This window comes from Telopea speciosissima, chromosome 1 (genome assembly GCF_018873765.1).
Source record: "Telopea speciosissima isolate NSW1024214 ecotype Mountain lineage chromosome 1, Tspe_v1, whole genome shotgun sequence".
NCBI classification, from domain to species: domain Eukaryota; kingdom Viridiplantae; phylum Streptophyta; class Magnoliopsida; order Proteales; family Proteaceae; genus Telopea; species Telopea speciosissima.
In genome coordinates, this window is record NC_057916.1 from 72,652,735 (window position 1) to 72,673,706 (window position 20,972).

A 20,972-nucleotide genomic window follows, 5' to 3' on the forward strand; every position below is an offset into this window, starting at 1 on the left:
GTTATACCCGCACCCAGGATTATAATTAATTATTATTTCTTCCTCGTGACGAGTAGATATCGCTGCCCTGTATGCTGGTGAGCTGTTCTTGATGGTGGTGAAGCCCAGCTACAAGATCATTGACCATAGTACGGGTTTGCCTGTGGAGGAAAGATTCCTCAACCGGCAATGGGGGAAATTCATTGATGGCGACTTTGTTGACTATCCTCCAAGTACCAGCCCGGGAAACGAAGAATTTCGGAGAGAGTACCCTGGAGCGTCGCCTCACTTGGACACTTCGTTCAGTGATGAACTTGGCATTGCTGTGGGAAAACTATTCGGGGTCATGGGGGACACACCATGACAGTTGAGAAATAAATTTCTAGCCCCTTGCTTTGATTGTTTACCCTTCCCTTCGATGTCCTCGAAGTACGAGGCAAAGCTGGGAATGTCTGGGTTAAGGTGTAACCCATCCTTGCTTGGATGGTTTATTATGTGGTTGGGTGCTAAGTAAAACCACCATAGGACCGCCTAGACTATTTTAGCCGTTTGTGGAATATTTTATTGTGGGACCCACTTACTTTGGGAAACGTGTAAGGGACTTGTGTTCCCATATCTTGTGGATCCCATTATTAATCTTCTTTTCTTTGTGGGACCTATGGGTGGACCCATTAATCTAATTTGACCCAAAATGAGTTTTAACCTATTTTGCTACCCAAACAAACGGACCTTAAGTCCCACTTACTACAAATAGAACCCATGGGCATTCATTAGTCATAACTTTTCCCATCTACCCTAAAACGTGGGAAGAGAGTAAGAAGGACGGAGAGAAGGAAGGTGGGTGAAAGGGCTTGGCTGGAAGCTTGAGACCCCACCCCTTGGAGCCCTAAATGTAGAGCTCCTCTGTCTTGGTCAGGTGGGCCATTAAACTCTCTTCCCTTCTTCTGTTTTTGGGTTTTGGGACTTGGGAGATAGGAAGACCTTGACCTAGGGTTCCACTTGAAACCCAATGATCGATTGGAACCTTTAGCCTATGCTATTGTGGAATTATTACACTCCATTCCTAACCCTAAGACTCACCATCTCACCCTACTTGAAAGACTTAGGGTTTTTACCCTATTATGCCTTAGATTATGCTCTTCTTGGATTCTTCTCTTAAATCCTTTGAATTGTATGGACTTAACGAGGTCTTAGGACCCTAAGGGACCTAGGGGGAAACTCCTTTGGTATTCCCATGCCCTCAAATTCCTTGAAAACAAAACCCTTGGTGAAAAAACCCAAATCTCGGACCTGAAGGTGTAAGGTTTTACATGTGGTTTTGGGACCTACGAGAAACCACCCTTAAAACCACCTCCCTATGTGAGCTACTGGTTAGAGAAGTTTTACATGCGATTTCATGAATTGGGTTAAGATCACCCATAAAATCACCTTGCCTTTGAAGCCCTATACTTAGGTGATTTAAGGGATGCCTTTTTGGGGATCCTCTCCATTACTTGTTTAACCTTATTCTCACTCTTTTCTTAGGTTTAAAACTCTTATCTTATGATGTATTACTCAATCGCGACGACAAACTTGTAACAACGGGGCATAACCAATATTGTGAGTGGGTTTGGTTATTATTTGGGCTTGCTATTATTAATTGTACATGTATCATGCTACTAGTATACTTTATTAAGCATGATTGTGCATCTTGCATTCTTTTAATACTTGATTGATATGATGATGGTGTGATTGCTTTTCATCTTTTATTTGGGTTTCGGTACCGATAAGTGCCGATGCTGGAACCCCAGGAATGTATAATATATTTTATTGAATGTCATATTGAACTGTGTGCGCGGTGCCGTGCTGGTACCCGGGTGCTAGATGGAATGGGACGTTGATGCACCCAGAATACCTCTCGGGACGATAGAACTTGCATGTAGTATATCTGCAGCTAGGACCTTGGTTCCCTTGTGCTACGACCCTTACCAACAAGGATTTAAGTGTTGGGTAACCAAAACTCCGGATTCTGTGGAGGTGAGAGAGAGCCAGTAATGGTTATCGGGGTCTATCACTGGGTGGTTTTGGTGGATTCGACCGGTGTAGGCCCCCTGGTGACAATTGAGGTTTCATTGTGGCGATAAGATAAGTGACTCACAGTTTCTCCCGAGTTGTCATAGTAGCATATACCCTTGACTTAGTCTGTGTGATAGGTGAAAAATTTACTAACAAGTGCATGCATCATGGACTATATGTGAATTGTCCGTTTGTGCATCCCCATCCCCTCATTGGCTCAGTCGAGCTAACCCCTTCGTATACACACTTTTTAGATTATGATGCAGATGGTGGTTATCTCGCGGGATTCGAAGTCCAGCCCTTGAGATACTATGATATTGGTACGGAGGAGTCGGAAGCTATGTTAGAGGAACATGGCGACGGGTGTCCTTGTGATGATTGCGCCTACGGGCCGTGTGGATACTTGGGACTTGGTCCCTTTTTAATTATTTTGGGGCTTAAAGCCCATGTATAAACATTTACTGTTATATATTTTTTATAGTTATTAGATGGTTATAGGAAATGTGTTAACTACAGTACTTTATCATTTAGCCTTTGAACATCTTGTAATTATTTGATTTTATACGCTTCCGTAAACTACTGATCATATTCCCTTTTTCACATTCTGATATTATATTATTTTAATATTGATTATGATTGTACGTTGGGACACTGTGTTAATGATCCTGACAGCTTAATGGGATGACACGTGTCGTCCTAATCACCTTTTATATTGTAGTATATTCCTTATCTAGAATAGGGGCGTGACACTCATTGGGCAATGCCTCAGCCATCAGGATGTGTGCGGCACAGTCCAGCCATTGGATGCCTCATTGGGCACTCATTAGGCGGTGCCCTCCAAGGAGAGGAGCCAAAATACTATTTTAGGCTTGATAAGTATGTCTTTAATTCTTTATTATATTGGTAGTCATCATGATTCACTGTGTCACAATTTGTTTATGAATGTAAAGATCTCGTATTTGTTTCCCTAGTTAGTTTTCACTCAAAACAAGTCCAATATCTTGATAATAAAATAAAAGGACAAGAGAATGCTATCTGGTAGGGGTGTAAGTTTAGCCTTGTCGGCCTGAGCCTGTCCTAGCTCGCCCTGAGCCCAAATAGGGCTGAGCTAGATTTTTCAAACCCTAACGGCGGGTTAGGGTTTTCAGGCCCGGGGTCAAGGTCGGGTTGGGCCAAGGTTGAGGCCTTGGGCTGAGCCTGGCCAGGCCTTGTGTTAGGTTATGCTTTTACAATTTTTGTTTAGTATCTAATTATTTATTGGTTTACCAAAAAAATTCTAATTTATATTGAACAAAAATATTTAAAATTTTAAGTTTTGGATTAATTTTTAACCCAAAAAAAAGTATACTTGTCAATTGAGTATGAAACAAACTAATATCAATCACATGTGTCTCATTTTTTTAATGCATAAAAAGATGCAAATGACAAAAAAGCAGGGCCAGTCAGGGGCAATTAGGGCTAACCTCCAATTAGGATCAATTAGGGTCGAGTTGGGCTGGGCTGAGCCTGACAGAGTTGGGCTGGGCTGAGCCTGACAGAGTTGGGCTTGGGTTGAGATATCTCAGCCCAACATTAGATCCAGGTTGGGCTTGGGTTGAGCTAAGAGGACTCAGAGTTGGGTTGGGGTTTTAAAAACCCAAACCTGTTTCACCCCTACTACTTGGTCATGAATGAGAGCATGCATGCAAGCATCATGCCCGAGGGGTAATTTTGTGCCCACTTGTGTCTAGGTGCAATGGAAATGCGACCAGGTAGCGTTTTTTTCCCCTAAAATAAAAAAAAAGGGAAAAAGAACTTTACTTGGTTGCGTGGTTCCTACGCCCAAATATATGAGTGTGTGAAATTACTACCAAACTCCTCCTGAAAATAAAAAATCTTATCTGTGTTGATATCCCTGTGTGCGCTCTCATTGGGCCCTTGGTGGTGCAGGGGCTACATGACCAAGTAGTGATCTCTTACTTATAAAATAACTATAAAAAATTGGGGGGCAGGGGGAACATTTTGGATAGGTGACCTAAGAAAAAATGATTTGATCACATGTCGAAATTTAAAGCTAGATTCAATCGCAATTTTTTTATATTAAAATTTTAAATTTTGACTTCCTATCAATTTCCAATTCTTTATTGACCTGTGTGGATAAGGGATGGATGGACTCTTATTCTATTTGCTCATATGATTTTTTTAAAGAGTAGGAAGATTTTTTGTTTTTCCCATAGTAGGATGGTCGACCCTTGACCTACATAGATCCTAAAACAATCTGTAAGATACCAACTGTGCTTGCAATTGTCTTTTATGGGACTTACCTTTTTAAAGTCTCAATCCAACCCTGAGTCATCTTAGCTCAGCCCAAATCCAACTTGGCCCTGGGTCAGGCCCTGGTCCAATCTTGTCAGGCTCAGCCCAACCTAGCCTGACCTGGATTGACCCTAGTCAGGTCGGGTTAGTCCTGATTGACCCTGATTCTATTCATTAAAATAAAAAGACACATGCTTGACATCGCATCTTGAACACATACAACTTTGCATCACAATTCTATAGAAAATGAAAGCCCATGGTGAGATGTTATATTACAGTTTAATCCAAAAACTTAAAATGTTAAATACTTTTGTCAAACTTCTATGTAATGTGTAATAGACTATTACACTCTAAACAAAAATGGTAAAAGGTAAACCATAAACTAACACAAGACTAGACCGGGTCGGACTCAGCCCAAGGCTTCAACCTTGGCCAACCCAACCCTAACTCAGGGCCTAAAAGTTTCAATCCTAACCCACTCTCCGGAATGAAAAAAATCCAGCCCAAGCCATGTTCGGGCTCAGGGCGGGCTTGGGTGAACACGACCAAACTTACACCCCTAGACTGTGTTTGGAACATTGGAAAAGAAAGAAATTCGTACAAAATTCATACGGTTTTCTAGAATCCTCACATTTTCTTTTCGTTTGGTTGTTCACCAGGAAATGGAGGATTCCTTCTTTGATTTTAAAATTCACATCGAACTTTGTGCAGTTTTCTATTGCCACCAAATTAGAAATCTCACTTGGAACTCGAGAATTTGGTGAGAAAACTTTGTTTTTGTATCCGATTTTTATAGAAACCTGTAGGTTGTAGCTTGTGTCGGTGGACAACAAAGAGAAAGGGGTAGCTGACGTAGAGGAAGTATCGATCCAGTTCCTGGATTCTCGAGACTGACAAGAAGTGATCTGGTCTGACAAAAAATACTAAAACTTCCAAAGGCAAACTTCCAAATGGTGTAACTTTGCCATTTCTTGTCCAATTCATCATTAAAATACCTTTTCAAAAAATGGCGTGCAAAGATCTGTCAATTGTCGGGCATTGCCCGGTTCAACACAGTATATATTACTTTCAATGTTTTTTTGGTGAAAATATATTACTTTCAATTGGCTTCCATAATATGATTATTGTTATTAGATATTTTTTTTTTCGTTTCTTTTCTTTTTGCAACCAAACACATAGAATTTTTTTTTTTCTAGCCATTTCTATCCATCCAAACACAGCCTAGTGCTTGCTACTCTGGTATGGCGTTTGTTCGCTTGATCAGTAGATTCCTTGTTTTACCCAAAAAAAAAAAAGTTGATTCCTTACAAAGCCATTTAAATCGTAAAGCCCGTGGTTCGCATGGGAGTCACGTGCACGTAGCAGTTGGCACGTGAATGATGGGCGATTTCCACGCCAAACTCATCGGTGACTGGCTTCGTGAAGACCACTAAATTTATCGCCGCGTTCTTTGTTCATTTCCTCGCTTCTCCCTACTCTCTGATCGCCGATCGCCTTTCTCCATTCCTTCCTTCGGATTTCGGATTCGGTTCTACTTGTTCCCTCCACTCTCTCCTCACTCCTCATCAGCTGCTAACCACGATCACATCATCAGCTGCATCAGTAGAAACAAAGCAGAATCACAGCTTCAAACGCACTGGATCTCCTCTCCAGTCAGGTAGGGTTAATGAATCTATCTGATCCCAATCTATTCTATCCTCAATTCTTGCTAGCTCATCCCCACCCGGGGGTGGGGGTTGGGCATTGGGGAAGAGATCTTGTAATCGGAGCTCATGCCCAGCTCGACTACTGCATCTGATGTTCTTTTGAATTTCTTTAGTTGATCCTGTCTTGGAGCTGCTATTGTTCATATACTAATTTATCCCGCCATTTTGAAATTGAAGTTTTGATATGCTATAATTGGTTCCTAGTTACTTCTCAATTATGTCGAATCTCACTTTAAGTTTTGATAAATATTTGTGAACGAGTTCAGTAGGTTGGGGTAGGGTGAGAAAGTGAAGAATTCGTGATGTCTTATATGATAACACATAAATGTTTTTGTTCAACTTTGATACTTCGATTTTCTTATTAGGTAATTGAGGTTGAACACTGGGTCTGGAGACAGAATGTGATCCAATTGTGGAATATAATCTGATCAAAATATATTTTTGCAATCACTTTGATTTGCTATAAATTAAGCGCATTATAAAAGATTACCTTCTCCATTGATGGTAATGTTTGCCGAATGATTAGTTAGATTTGGCACTTCTCTGTAGATTTGAGCTGACTTTTCAGTCAAGAAGTCTTTTATCAACTGCCTATTTTGATCCTTCACTAGATTTAAGTGGTCCTTGATTTGAATAGGGTTATTATCCATTCTGATTACTTTGACAAATTGGGTTGGACCCTATATATGTTAACCTTAATATATCGAATCAGTAGGGAAGATTCTGAAAGATGTTAAGAGTGTCCCTATAAAGTATTCTGCATCTAATTTCTCACTTCTTTGTTGTCTTTTTAAAATTATTTAGTTGTGGTCCTGGAAAATAAGGGATGTTGCTAAGGCTATTTGTTTATTGCAGGACAATGGTCAGAGGAAGAGATGCATGCTGGGAGCACTGTGTTTTGGTTGATGCAACAAGACAGAAGGTGAGATGTAATTATTGTCATCGAGAGTTCAGTGGTGGGGTTTACAGGATGAAGTTTCATCTGGCTCAAATCAAGAACAAAGACATAGTTCCCTGTACTGAGGTCCCAAATGACGTGAGAGACTTGATACAAAACATATTAAGCACTCCAAAGAAACAGAAGACGGCCAAGAAGCCAAAAGCAGAGCGCGTGGTCAATGGTCCTCAAAATAGCTCTTCTGCTAGTGGTGGATTACATCCCAATCCTGGATCTAGTGGACAACATGGTAGCACCTGCCCATCTTTGTTATATCCACGCCCTTCACCAAGTGCACAGCCGTTGGTAGATGTTGCACAAAAGCAAAAGCAGGATGATGCTGATAAAAAGATTGCTTTGTTTTTCTTCCAGAATTCTATTCCTTTCAGTGCTACTAAGTCCATGTATTATCAGGCAATGGTGGATGCCATAACAGAGTGTGGAGTGGGCTATCAGGCGCCCTGTTATGACAAATTGAGATCTTCTCTCTTGGAAAAAATGAAAGGTGAAATAAATGATAACTACAGAAAACTTAGAGATGAGTGGAAAGAGACGGGTTGCACTATCTTGTCAGATTTCTTGTCAGATGGTAGGACCAAATCTCTGGTGGTATTATCAGTTACATGCCCTAAAGGGACGCTTTTTCTTAAATCTGTTGATGTATCAAGTCATGCAGATAATGCTCAATGCTTGTTTGAATTGCTTGAGTCGGCTGTTCTGGAAGTTGGTTTAGAAAATGTTGTTCAAGTAATAACAGATAGTGCGGCGAGTTTTGTTTATGCAGGGAGGCTTCTCACTTCCAGGTACCCCTCACTATTCTGCTCTACTTGTGCTTCGTATTGTATTGATAAGATGTTGGAGGATATCAGTAAGCTGGAATGGGTCAGTGCAGTCATTGAAGAGGCATGGACTATCACACGTTACATATACAGTCATCCATGGATTCTAAATATGATGAGAAAGTTCACTGGCGGAAGGGAATTGATCCAACCAAAAATTACTAGGTCTGTGACAAATTTCCTAAATTTGAGATCCTTTGTAATACAAGAGGATAATTTAAAGCACATGTTTTCCAATACAGAGTGGTTGTCATCTGTGTATTCCAGGCAACCTGATGCTCAATTTATTAAGCCACTGTTATATCAAGATAGATTTTGGAAATATGCTCATGAAGCTGTGAGTGTATCGGAGCCTCTTGTTAAAGGTTTGAGGATTGTAGATGGGGACATGCCTGCCATGGGCTATATATATGAAGGCATTGAAAGGGCAAAGGTGGCAATTAGAGCATATTATAAAGGGATTGAAGAGAAATATATGCCGATTTGGGAGATAATTGACCGGAGATGGAATATACAGTTACACTCTCCACTGCATGCAGCTGCAGCTTTCCTTAATCCTTCTATTTTCTATAACTCAAATAGCAAGATTGACTTAAAGATGAGAAATGGATTTCAAGATGCTATGGTGAAGATGCTTCCCGAGGAAAAAGATAAGATTGAATTCACTAAGGAACATCCCATGTATCTTAATTCACTAGGTGCTCTTGGGAGTGAGTTTGCAGTCATGGGGAGGACACTGAATTCCCCAGGTACCATGGGAATATATTTCTTTGCTCTAATTATGAGTTGTATGTTTTGTAAGTGACTTGAGTCGGAGAGGGAGAATGGGAAGAAGCAAACCTTCTTGTCTCTGCTCTACATGTGGCACACCTCATGTTTGGGTCCACCATTGAGTTGATTTAATCATGAGTTTTTGTGCCAACATCTGTAACATGATATGATGTTATGACTTTCTGGCTATTTTCACTCATTTCCATTTCATTTCACCTTACCAATGGAAATCTTCACTTCACTTCACATCTTACAAAACAGAGCAATAGATAAGAAGTGGATGGCTTCTTCTACTTATCCATCTGTGGCTTGACTGCTCTCTTCATTTATATAAATACTATAGATTCTTGAAATGCTGTATGTAATATCTAACTTGTAGTTTTTTATCCTTACTCCTTAGGTGACTGGTGGGCAGGATATGGTTATGAAATCCCCACGCTGCAGAGAGTAGCAATGCGGATACTGAGCCAACCTTGTAGTTCTCACTGGTGCAGATGGAACTGGAGCACCTTTGAAAACTTGTATAATAAGAAACGCAGCGAAATGGAACAGGAAAAGTTCAATGAATTGGTTTTTGTGCACTGCAATCTACGGTTACAGGCTATAACTCAGAATAGGGATTCAAAATGTAAACCAATTATTTATGATGAAATTGATGTTAGTGCTGAGTGGCCAACCGAGTCGGAATCATCATCCCTTCTCTTGGATGATTCATGGTTAGAAAATCTACCATTTGATAGCAGAGGCAGTCCTTCGGCTTATGAATGAATTGATTAAAAAGGAACAAGATTGTATCCTTTTGTATAATTGTTGTACCTTGCAGTTAATTATTCAAATTCAGTGCAGTGAAATGTAGAAATCCCTTTTCATTCTTATTGTTCTTTGTATCTTTGTTTGTCACTAATATTTGTTATTCACCAGGAAACCCTAACATATCCCGATTAGGCCTGATTAATAACTCCTAATTAGGCATGTCAGCTGTATTGGGATATAGCTTCAGCTAGATTTATTTAGACAGTTTTACCATTGACATCAATGGATTAGATGCTATAGTCATTGTCATATTATCCTGCCGAGGGTATTTAGGTTTTCACAAGAGAGAACGTCCCAGTGCACGAGGCTCTCGCTACTGCAGGGGTCTGGGAGGGGCAAATGTACGTAGCCTTATCCCCTGCTTCGCAGGAGAGGCTGTTTCCAACTTTTGAACTTGCAACCAACAGGTTGCAATAGCACAACTTAACCGTTGTGCCAAGGCTTGCCCACTAGGTTTTCACAAAATAAATAAAAAATGAAATTTCACACCCAACATTTAAACCTTTTGCAGGAGGAACTGCATATCATATCTATAACTTCATGTTTTACCGTTTGTTATGCAGCTGTAGTGTTTTGTACTTTGTTCTTATCTACTACTTTGTTATGCAGCTGTAATTGTTCTCTTTTCAATTCCACATGTTGCATGTTCAAGTGAAAAATCATAATTTGAATTTTAGTATCGTTCGAGAACCTAGAACTGGATTATCATGTAGTCACGTTGGGGCCTTCATTATATGAGGAATCGTGTATGTGCACTTTCTGTGGGAAAGGGATTTCCCCATCCAATACCCTGTCAAAGTATACATGAGAGTGGGAGAGGAGGGGTGGAGGGTGGGGGCAGGGTGAGGTAGAGGGAGTAGACAAGAATGTGCCCGTCCATTTATCTGTACAAGATTCTTCAATTTGCTTTAAAAGTGAATGATATTTGGTTACTTATTGTTATAATTGTGTTGCATGACTCATTTGTGAGGAGACTGTACGACATTCTTCAGTTTGCTCTGTCTTTTTTTCTTTTTTTTTTTTTTTTTTTTTTTCCGTTGGATTAAAACTGTAAAGTGAATAAAATTAGGTGTAGTTGTTTTTATTGTGTAGTACAATTCAGTTTGTTCATACCACAGACTTGTTTATGAAGTATTTTGGTCCTCTAAGAATTCTATATATTAGGATGAGACTTTTTTTTTTTTTTTTTGGGGGGGGGGGGGGCGGTTAAGTTACAGTTTCTTATTATATTCTTGTCACTTTGACAAACCCTTCCTGGTGTTTTTGAGAATTCAGTTGTTTGCTGACCCCTCCTTCACCAAACAACCCAGTTTGTTGCTTTTGTTCATTTTATCCTTGGCATTCATTTCTCTGTACATTTGAGTTGATTTTATCTAGTCAGGTAGGGTTAACGAAAAAATGGCAAGTCATCATCATGCAGGAGTGTGTGCTGAACATTAACTACTCATTTTCTTGTTTTTCAATTTTTGTATTCTGTTTCAAATTTTTTTTTTCTTAAGGAAATCATTATGTTAATTAATTTTATAAATTTTGTTTCTTATGGAGAATTAGCTATCTCTTGAGTAAAAGAGGACTGAGTTAATAAATTAGGGGCTTAGGTCTTGTGGATAGATGGCTGTGGTTAGGCCTGAGGAGATGAATAAAACTTAAGAAATAAAGGAGACTAGAGGTAAAGGATGAACTTTTTGGTATAATGATAAAAAAGATATTTATGGAAAAAAGTGTTTTTCATTTTTAAAACATTCATATTGCAACTGGGCATTCATAAATGCCGTATGCCATAGGACAGAATGTTTAGATGGGAGGTAATGCATAATAATCAGAAATCTCAGAGGAATGTAATTTATCATTTCTTTGATGGTTAATTTCAATTTTTATGTCAATAGTTAGATCCAATTGATATGGTTAATTTGTTGATGTATAAAAATAGGTAATAATGAGAATCACTATTGCTTCATTTGTTCTTTATTTCTCAGGGCCTGGAACTGTAATGTTGGACAACCCAAGACCATGTAAGATGAAAGCAATCTCTTCAACCATGTAAGATCCCCCCAGGCTTTTCCTTGCTGGTGTGCGTGTAGGTGTGGGTTTGGTTAACTTGGAGTATTCCTATTCATAGGTGAACTGGCTGGCTTTATTTGTAAGCTTTGTCTGATTTCTTTATTGCTCTCATGCTACACCTTTTTTTTCTTTTCATTTTATTGTTTAGTTTTTAATAACTTGGTTTACATGCCCTTTCATGGATCTGGTTAACAATCTTGATTTAGGAGCAGTGACAATCATGGTGCATTTGATGCTCTAATATCAGTTTCCTTGTATAGCTGTAGACAAGTTTTAAGTACTCTTATATTCAGAAATTAGAATCTTTTTTTCCTTAAAAGCAAATTCATTGGCTCCATAGTTTCTAATGGAAAATATTTTACAGGTATTTTCCTACCAAAAAATAAAAATAAAAATTCACAAGAATTGTCTTAAAGCGAATAGAAATTTTTATAGAAAGGAAAACGTAGAAACTATTTTACTGAAATGCAGTACAAAAATTTGGAAATCAACTTCCCTTTAATTTTCTGGATGTTGTCCATCTCCTCCCCTGCCCAAAAAAGTGATGGTATCTTTTTTAGTCATACAATTGTTACCAATATAGAACTGTACTCTTATCTTTCTGGTTGGATTCGTTTCCTAAATCAGCCATGCCCAAATATGTTCCCTTGTCAATTGTCATGTACAACTAACGGTAGAGTAATATAAAATAAATTTTATTGCTTCAAATTGATTTTTGTGAAAATATTTTTCATTTGAAACAATTGAATTCTAAAGGATTGCTTCATTACTCTATTTGTCATCCCTAATTATTTTATTTTTTGATGATGTCATCCCTAATTATTGCTGGAGCTGCAAGGCTATCTGAAATGTTCAAAGCTGATTAAGTATAACTTTTTAAAGCAACTCATCCAAATCAATGTCCTGATAAAGCCACACGGATTTAGTAATAAGATCCTAGTTGGAAGAGTAAATGCCAGGGTTCAAAGAACTGCTAATATTGACCAAGAATCTTTACTGTTTTCACTGCCAGGGTTCAAAGAACTGCTAATATTGATCAAGAATCTTTACTGTTTTCACTGCCAGGGTTCAAAGAACTGCTAATATTGACCAAGAATCTTTACTGTTTGCACAATCTATGCACTCTATTTTTATGGTAGTCAAGATTTGAATGCTGAATAAACAATCTTTGAGTTTAATTATTTTTGTTTTAAGATAATTTTATTAGTCAATTATTGCAGTTTGTCTGAATAGAATGAACTATTTTACAGCCTAATGCCATTGTGACTGATAATGGTTCAACTGATACGAGGATATCGCACTCTTCTCATTTGTAAAATTTCGGCCCCAACCGTTAAATCTGTTTGGGCTGCTATTTGGATTCAAGCTCTCTCGGTGCCTTGGTTTTCTGTTGTTTGGGCTCCTTACCGTCAACCACAGCATTCAACATTTTCTTGGAGGATGATGCGGTTTCTATTACAGGAATTCTGATGGTTTCAAGATGTGAGTTGTGTTTGCACCGGTATGATAGTTTCAATCATATCATACTTTATTGTTCATTTTCTTTGAAGATATGGAGGCTGTTTATGGAGGTTTCTAAAATTCCATGGCCTAATATATCAAGCATTGGTGGAAATGAAAAGCTTCAGTGTTGCACCTGAAATACCTTTGGATTGCTGGATTTGTGTTGGTTCCGATGCATATTTGGTATGAAAGGAACCGTCGAATGTTTGATGGGAAATATAGACATTCAAAATTTGTTATAGCAGCGATTTTGAATGACATCCGCGAGGCTGGACCAAATCTGAAATGATCCATCCATATGGTTGAGGACTTGACAATATCAAGGTATTTTGGAATTCCGATTGAGTCCAATATAAAGAAATCAATCCTTGAAGTTATTTTGAGAAAGCCTGGAAGGGGATGGCATGAGCTTATATTGATGGATGTTTGTTGGGAAATCCGAGTCATGCTTGTTTGGGTGGGATTCTTAGAAATTTTGAAGCTATGCAAGTTTGTAGCTGAATTCTCCGCTCTGTTGATTGGTTTTAATGTGGCAAAAGATAAAGGAATTTAGCGTCTCCACATTGAAAGTGAGTCTAGTGCACTTGTTTTATGCGTGAGGAATCATTCTATTCCATGGATTTTTCAACAGGGTGGTCTAACTTTAATCATTATCTTTCTACAATTTCATGGCAGATATTTTTCATTGCCATAGGAAAGCACATTCAACGGTGGACTAATTAGCAAATAAAAATGCTTGTGATCAAACCTCATCTTCGTGGACTATGTCCCAATTTCGTCCATCATGATGTAATCTAGGACTCGAAGAATAGACCTAAATACATATTTGAATCTTGATGCCTTCTAGTTTTTTGATGTGCTCTTGTGCCTTGTAGTTTCATCTGATGGTAATGTCAAAGGTTGTTTTGCACATAGTACTATATCTCGCGATATATCGGTATCTCGGGCCTACCGAGATATCCGAAATATCCGAGATATCGCGAAATATTCTCGAAATATTGCATTTTTTCTGCAATATTTCGGGGGTCCATCTCGGGGGGTATTTGGCCATATTTAGGCCTGAAACTTCATGGACAGCCTTATTTAAGCTTAATAAACACATTTAAACCATAAAATTGTAAAAATGTGAATTCAAATTGGTGTTTTGGGCTTGCACCCTTGATTGACATACGGTCGCCGACCTTAATGTATAAATAGTTAAATACACATAGATTAATGAAATCACAACTTAAGTTACAAATTACAAGTGCTAAACTGCTAATAGTAGTTGTTGTGCCTCCCTGGATCAATCCCACTCATGCCTCGCTGGAGTCGACGTCCATTGCTCTCTGTTTGAATGACATATGTGGACCACGGTATAGAATCGGAGAAGAAACGAGTGTAGTCATCCACAAGTGTCACGTAAATGGAATCATCAACGATCTGTAGGTAACCTATCCTAGGATATAAACTAGGGTTACCAATCGATCCAAATCAGTGAAGAAGATGATCCACTGTGATATGATGTTGGCGCCGCGCAAGAGGCGATGGCATTGGCCGCATGTATGGTCTGGTGAGGTTGGTAGCTAGGTCCGCTAGGGTATGCAAAGATGTTATCTACAAAAGATGATCCAAGATGTCCCTGGGGGATGGTAGTCATAGTCCCCTACCCCACTAAATCGCCCATATGATGATGATCCATATCCATATCCACCGTAAGGTTGTGATGCACCATAATCCGATGCCAATGGAGTGGCATGTGCGTCAAAAGATGGGGCACGCCAATGTCCAGTCGGTCCTCCCTCCCTATCACCCATACTCAAACCACCAACAGAGCTAGATAGGTTATCAATGTCCATGTGATCAGGTTGCAACTGTGTTTGTCGACCCCTACGCTTCCTGTTGTATGTATGTAGGGGGCCTCTCGAGGGTGGGGGTGCGGGGGCACGTGCTCCGTGGTCCGTATCTTGTGTGGCATGATCAAACTGTGTCTCTCCAGTGAATCGGAGTGGGTCTACAGGTGCCGAATCCTGGGCCTCCTGGCCTACCACATAACGCTCTCGCATGCCGTCATATTCTTCACCAGCATCACCACCACCAACATCACCACCACCAGCATCACCATCACCACCACCAGCATCACCATCATCACCATCATCATCATTTGAGGACTTAGACCAGTCTTCATCATCAGAACATTGCCACCGGTGGTGGAATGGTATGGGTGAGGCTTCCTTGCATGTATCCGACCCTCGTCACCATATACTCGTCCACATCAGCACCAATCTCGGAAGCTATCATGGGGTCGGGCCTACCTCCCTCCTCATCCAACACCGGCTCACCTCTATCCTCACCCAATCCATAATAGGGTCCTCATCGTCCGAGTCAACTTGAAAGATGTCGCTAGATCAATGGTGCCCCTCTCGTCCCTCATGTCCCATGCGTATGTGTTGCGTTTCAGCCTCAAGTTGTAGTGCACATACACCATGTCGGATAAACGTTGAGACCCCAACTGTGCGCTCTTGGAGTGGATGAGTGCAAAGGTACTCAGGTTCCTCTCACAACCAGATGAGAACATGTTTGGGCAAGGACTTTAATTGCTATTCTTCTTAAGTTTTCACGATTCCCCATACAACACCCACCATTCATGCATTACAAGTTTACAACAAAAAGACATGTGTCAAATGTTGTTTCAACTTTCAACTTTCAAATTTCAATACATATGTAATTTAAAACTTAAAAGAATTACCAAGATCACCACGTGCTCGCCTTGTATCGCACCTCGGTTCCAAAACTTCCCAATGCATCCCTAAATACCTTGATCTATACCCATGTGGAAAATTAGTAAGTACTTCTTCACTACTTATTTGAAAGCATCAATAAGTTGAGTTTCCAAATGAACTCACTTCATTGTTGCAAATTGCTTGTAGTGCACCATCCGGCTCCAACTTCTTCACTACTTGTTTCACAAAGATCAATAAGTTGAGTTTCCAACCCAAGCCTATTGTTATATTGATACTTAGGGTTCAAGTAGTATCTTGAAATATGACATATAGAATAGAGGTATTGTCAAATGCATAGGTAATTAGTAAATAATAATACTATGAATTAGTAAACATAAAACAAATTTACTCACCAAATTTATGCAGTGGATGCATAAGTTGATTCTCCCAATGAGCATTTATGATATCTAAGAAGTGTTTGCTACTGCGAGGACCCACACTATAGACACTATCTTTCATCAAGTCTATTGCAGCATATAGGACTGGCATGGTTGGGCCCTTCAGAGCGGAGTCAGCAACATGTAGAACTTTAATTACTGGCTCTAAAACTTTCACCACTTTGCTTAGTTTGGTCCAGAAGTCCTCAGATGACATCGTTGTTTGTGCTTCCCTCCCATTTGCAGCCTTGGAACCCTTCCATTGAAACCACTCCTCGAAGCAAACATGCTTCTCACCGCCTTCTTTGTCTCAATGCTTTTGAGGGCAATGTAGTTGGTGGCAAATCTTGTGATGCCAGGCCTAACCAAGTCACCCCCACATTTTTCCCTCAATAGATTGAGTGCATAGGAGTGGTTGTATACAAAGTTGGTGACTTGTCTTGCACTTTCAACCACAGTCTTCACCAACTTTAACTTTCCCATATCTTTTAGCATTAAGTCAATGCAATGGGCTGCACAAGGAGTCCAGAAGAGCCGGTACTTATTATTGTTCATCATCTTCTCACCGGCCAGCTTGAAGTTACTTCCATTGTCCGTTACAATCTGGACAACATTCTCAATACCCACATCTTTTTCCACTACTTCCTTTAACAATCTGTAAATATATTTTGCATCCTTTATCTCTTTGGATGCATCCACAGATTTGAGGAACACTGTCCTCCCATCACAATAAACCATGAAATTGATGATGGACTTTCTTGTAGGCCCAGTCCATCCATCTGCCATTATAGTCACCCCATATGTCTCCCACATATTCCTCATCTCACTAATGTACTCATCAATCTCACTCTTTTGTTGAGGTAGATAAACATTCATTACCTCATATGGGGTGGGGCCCTTGAATCCTGGGCGCCACCGCAATGGTATCTATCATGGTATCATAATGGGGGCCTTGTGCGATGTTTGCTGGGATGGTATGGTATAGCATCCACTTAGCTATTGATTCTTTAACCAATCCCTTCATCCCCTTCCATGCTCCTTTGATTCTCGGGTTGATCGCTTCCTTTCTTCTTATGCAATTTAGGATCGATGTTGATGGTGGTACTGCATCTGGTAGAGGTGTTGGGGTTGCCCTCACACTTTGTGATATTTTAAAAGGATTCAAAGTTTTAGGACCTCCAGAACCGTCACTCCTCCACTACCCCCTACTCTTTGTCTCTCGATCATCTTGAAAACTTCCTCTACTCCTTGAAACAGTCCGCCTAAAATCCCTAGCCTCCTCTGCTGTTTGTATGTCATCGTGCACGCAATGTCATCATCGAGGAGGAGGAGGAGTCATCATCATCATTGTATCGTCTTCCTCCTCCTCCCATCAAACTCCTCACCGTATCCTCAAGTTGTTCTCTTATCCTTTGCTTGTCACCCTTCCTCTTCTTTTTTCCCTCAAACTATCACCAATCTCCCTGGCTACTTCAGAGGGGACCATATGACAACCTACAACATCTTTAGATCCTCCATCGAGATGTTGTTTAAGTCTACTGGACCCACCTCCCATAAATTGCATGTGACAATAATTACATATAGATTTTCTCTTATCCCCATCAATGGGAGTACCATGTAACCATGCAATGTCACCCCTATCTTGGCTGGTTGGTCTCTCTTGTTCCTCTGTTCTCTTTGTTCCGTCCGCCCCTTTGTTGACTACTTTCCTCACCTTTTGCTTGCCCCTCGCACGTTGTCTATCACGATCCGCCATAATGATACTTGTTTATCGCAATGTAAGTAACACAAATAATTAAAAAACTTAATGTAGATGCACTTCAATTGACACTTTTAGATTACTAATACACTTGTATAGTTATTTAATATTTTTCCCCTAACCCTTATATTTTTCACAAAATTAAAACCAATTTTTTATATATAATGTTAATATAAGTATTGACCTAACACAACAAAACTATGAATTAGTAAACATAATATACATGTAATGCATCTCAAAACATATAGAAATAACTTTCATATTTTTTCATTATTTTTTAAACTTAAAACTCATATTTTTCCTTATTTATTTCTGTTTTTTTAATTTTTTATATATTTTTCTTAATTTTCGAAAATTAAAAGAATTATTTAAGAGCAGAAAAATAAATCCGACACTGTGAAGCCGTAGATCGGCCATTGGTGTCTAACATATATTTAATTCATTACCATCTAAGTCATATTACCCCTAATTATTTCCTATTTTAGTTGTAGGAAAATGAATTTTTAAAACCAGAAAAAAAATAAAAAAAATACATATGGGAAAAAAATTTCGACACCGTGAGGCTGTAGATCGGCCTCCGGTGTCTAACATATATTAATATCATCAACATCCAACAACATTTGTACAAAGTTTTTTTTAAAAAAATAGTTTTAGAGAAATATAATTTACCTTAAATAATGAAAATAGGCTTGGATGATGAGCTTAGATGACCCTCCGACGTCTTCCCGGCGACAAGGAGCTTCAATGAGGCTTGGAAGGGAGGAAGAAGAGAGAAAATTTCATTTTCAGCAGCTCTCGGTCGAAATATCGACCAAGAGCTGCGAAATATGAAATTTATAAGGATTTTGAATGTGACACTATTGTCACTTTACAATATCTCGTGATATCTCGCGATATATCGTGAGTTCCACGATATATCGTCGAAATATCTCGATATATCGACGAGTTATTGTACTTTTTTATTTCGACATTGTTTCGTATCTCGGTCATGTCGAGATTCACGAAATATCGCGATATATCGCCGATATTTCGCGAGATTTTATACCATGGTTTTGCAAGGCAAGTAGCTTGCTTTATGTTGGTTTGGCCTCAACTGTTTGTAGAGTGTCAAATCATTTTTGTTTGACCACCAACACTTTCAGTAAAGTATGAAACTAATGTTCTATAGTTTCTCTAATGGCATTTTTATAAATTTCTGCTGAAATTCTGAATTGAGTATGTTGGCACTTACATTACTTCAGGGTAAAATTTTAAGGGTTAAATACATGTACTCCCTAAAATGCATCCAATAGTCCTCGTACCCCCCTAAGGTTCTGACAAGTCCATGTATTACTCTTGAAAATTTCTCGTACCACCCCTATTTTACACTCTTAAAGTCATTTAAGTCCACACTAGGTGTTAAATGCTAAAAAATGATCAAATTACCATTTCTTTTATTTATTCTAAAATTGGAAAAGATGTAATTGCCTTGACCTATTTCTTAAAATTGAAAAGAACCAAAATACCCTCGTCTTCTCCGAATCATCTTCTTTTACATACCCAATAGTACTACTACCACCACCACCATCATCTCTTTATTCCAGCTAGTAACTGCCCCAATCAGCAAGTAAAGACGAGGTATTTGAAGTCTGAATCTGAACCTAGCAGTAGTCTCTGATATGGGTTTAGTTGCAGGTCTGAAACTTGGATGCAAACTCAAAATAAAAGAGGATTTCAGATATGAGTCTTGGGTTTGAATCGCATATAGAAGGGTGGTCTAAACCCCAAATCCATCCAACCTCACCCAAAGAGGACTTTAGATCAGAGGCCGAAACTCCTTTCCCTGTTCGGTGAAGAAAACCCTTTTGGGGTTGGAAGTCTTTCGAAGATCTCAAAGCACACTCGTCTTTCCTTTCTTCCTTTACCTTTCAGTGGAAGGATCTGGATGAGCATTTGAACTCGATCCAGAGTTCTATAGAGAAACGCTTCAAGGAACTTGAATCTATCGATCCACAAGCCAGTGATGAAGTGGCTGTGGAAAAATCCCCTCACCTGATTCCTGAGTCTAATGGCAAACAGACTTCTTCGGGAACTGCGCCGGTGAAGAAGGAAGAGGATTCCGAAATAATTCCTCGACCTGAGTTGAAATCCCAATGCATCAAGATGGATGAATTGGCGGCTATTAGAAGAAATTGTATTCTTTTATTAGAACAGCTAAAGACGATCTCCCCTCAAATGTCACCTCAAGTGAAGGAGAAGACCAAGAAATTGGCCCTTGAATGGAAAGGGAAACTTACTCCATGCGGGCCGAATCATTTAGAAGCCTTAGCCTTTTTGCGGCTTCTTGTTACCTTTGATTTGGTCTCTGCATTTAGTATTGATTGGCTTCTCGATCGTGTTGTGACTATTGCTCGGCGCAGACAGGCTATTGATTTGTGTCGAGCCCAAATCCGACCTTGTAGTCTATACTCATTTGGTAAGGGCGGCGGTGTTGGTGGAGGAATAGGCAAGGAGGGGGATTCAGTGGTGGAATTGGTAAAGGTGGAGGAGTTGGAGGTGGGGCTTCAGGGTGGTGGTGGTGGTGGTGGTAGTTTTGGGTATGTAAAAGAACATGATGATTTGGGGAAGATGAGGGTATTTTGGTTTTTTAAAATTTTAGGAAATAGGTCAGGACAATTAGGTCTTTTCAAATTTTAAAAAAAATAGAAGAAAAGGTAGTTTGATAATTTTTTAGCATTTAACACCTAGTGTGGACTGAAATGGCTTTAAAGGGGGTAAAGTAGGGGTGGTATGTAGAATTTTCTGAGATGGTAGGTGGACATGTCTGAACCTTAGGGAGGGTAAGAGGAATATTGGGTGCATTTTAAGGGGGATACGCGTATTTAACCCAAATTTTAATGATGGATACATGGTCCTCTATCTTTTTTATTTGGTAACTCCCATGGTCCTGTATCACATAGACGCATTGTGAATTGTTGATATTCATTTGGCATAGCAAATAGTAGGACTCGTTTCTGCTATCAGTTTATTTTGTGGATTTGGTTCCATACATGAATTCAATTAAACTGAAGATACAGGATGGAAGGCCATCAAATTTACTTGTGATCCATTCGAAGAACACCATCTTTGTTCTAAC

General features: G+C 39.4%; 1 protein-coding gene across 2 annotated transcripts; it reads left to right on the top strand.

Annotated features, from left to right (window-relative positions):
* Positions 1-5,781: 5,781 nt before the first annotated feature.
* On the top strand, positions 5,782-9,441 carry LOC122664481. Of its 2 annotated transcripts, none has more exons than XM_043860324.1 (3): positions 5,782-5,986; positions 6,891-8,560; positions 8,983-9,441. In XM_043860324.1, exons 2-3 carry the CDS (start codon positions 6,895-6,897, stop codon positions 9,348-9,350), a joined length of 2,034 nt encoding a protein of 677 aa, XP_043716259.1. In that variant the 5' UTR covers positions 5,782-5,986; positions 6,891-6,894; the 3' UTR covers positions 9,351-9,441. The 2 variants fall into 2 exon arrangements, with proteins under 2 accessions (XP_043716259.1, XP_043716251.1); XM_043860316.1 differs by having other exon boundaries at positions 5,783-5,987; positions 6,895-8,560.
* Positions 9,442-20,972: the final 11,531 nt, after the last annotated feature.